This window comes from Triticum dicoccoides, chromosome 6A, assembly GCF_002162155.2.
Source record: "Triticum dicoccoides isolate Atlit2015 ecotype Zavitan chromosome 6A, WEW_v2.0, whole genome shotgun sequence".
Taxonomy (NCBI): Eukaryota; Viridiplantae; Streptophyta; class Magnoliopsida; order Poales; family Poaceae; genus Triticum; species Triticum dicoccoides.
This window is the reverse complement of record NC_041390.1, coordinates 44,820,901-44,822,056: the sequence shown is the minus strand read 5'-3', so window position 1 is coordinate 44,822,056 and position 1,156 is coordinate 44,820,901. Positions and strand designations below refer to the sequence as shown.

The 1,156-nt window shown below is 39.5% G+C and overlaps 1 protein-coding gene across 2 annotated transcripts in view; it reads right to left on the bottom strand.

Moving 5' to 3' along the window:
- The window catches only part of LOC119314607 (auxin-responsive protein IAA19-like), a 46,328-nt gene extending 45,172 nt beyond the window's left edge, over positions 1-1,156 (bottom strand). Inside the window, exons 1-3 of one of the 2 annotated variants that reach the window (XM_037589329.1) lie at positions 880-946; positions 688-801; positions 564-565 (exon numbers count right to left, since the gene is read on the bottom strand). In XM_037589329.1, the coding sequence (XP_037445226.1) occupies positions 564-565; positions 688-801; positions 880-946 (183 nt within the window). Of the gene's footprint in view, positions 1-543; positions 802-879; positions 947-1,098 lie in introns of those variants that run through there. The other variant, XR_005152370.1, reaches the window with a different exon arrangement.

Genomic DNA, 1,156 nt, shown 5'->3' with positions numbered 1-1,156 from the left:
TAGGAGGGGAAATCGTACGAGATGGTGAAACATGGAGGTAACGAAAGAGGACAATGGAAAATACTGTATAGAAATTGCAATTAATAGACTAACTGAACGCAGGTTACCAAAAGCTGCTTCTTTTGCTGTAATACTGAATGAATGTTGTGAATGGCATATGTTGTTTTGCCTCTGTGTTCCTACCATTTAGGAAAGACCAGACTCTGGCACTCAAGTAGCAATATACATATCTAATTATTTATTTCTATCCTTTGAAAAGGATGTTACACTTAATCCTGCTGAGTAATTATTTAGTGGTCATCGATTGCCTCGTAGACATAGTTAAGCCAGTGGGGTTCAAAAGTAGTCCTGCATTTTTTGTCTTCCCGAGAGCTTCAGTAACCAAAAAATGCATAAGGAAAATATGATTCTTAACTTCACATTTACTGCAGACTAGATATTCACCTATATTTTGTAATGGTAACTTACATCTGGAAACAACGAAGGAAAGAACACTACACATATATAGCTGGAAATTGATCAAATGAAAACAGCGACACTCACTAGTGATGAAGCAGCTGAACATCTTCTCAAGCTCTAGAGAAAGATTCTTGTAGAGCTCGAGTTAAGTCTTGAGGTCGACCTTCCTTAGGTATGGGACTCCATTCATGCTGACCTTGACATAGCAGTATCATGCCTTGCTTTTACCTTTGTTCTCCACCTTGGTCTTTGTAGCATTGGCGGCTAGTGTGTTCTTCCGGTAGCTCCCACGAGGCGGCCACCCAACAACTTGATCCCTATAGAGTGCATCACAAACACTTGCTATTAGATCAGATCGAACAAATCATCAAATGGATGCATTGTTTTTTAAGACAGACAACAGTCTTGTGAACGTCTTACAAACACATGAACAGAGCAAGTAAAAGAATACAACGGAAACCAGCCAATGTATGAGAAACTGGGTCATGTTCTGAGAGGTAGATTACTAAAGAATACAAATAATAATCCAAATAATCTGGCCAGCTTTCCGCCAATTGAAGCTTTAGGTTAGTACACTGCATCTCATGACTAAAACTACTAGACACTGAATAAAAAGAAAAGTTAGCAAACAAATCTCACCTATCAAATGCTCTCTTTGGGACAAGGAAGTACAGGAGGCAGAGCTGCTCGCGGGAGG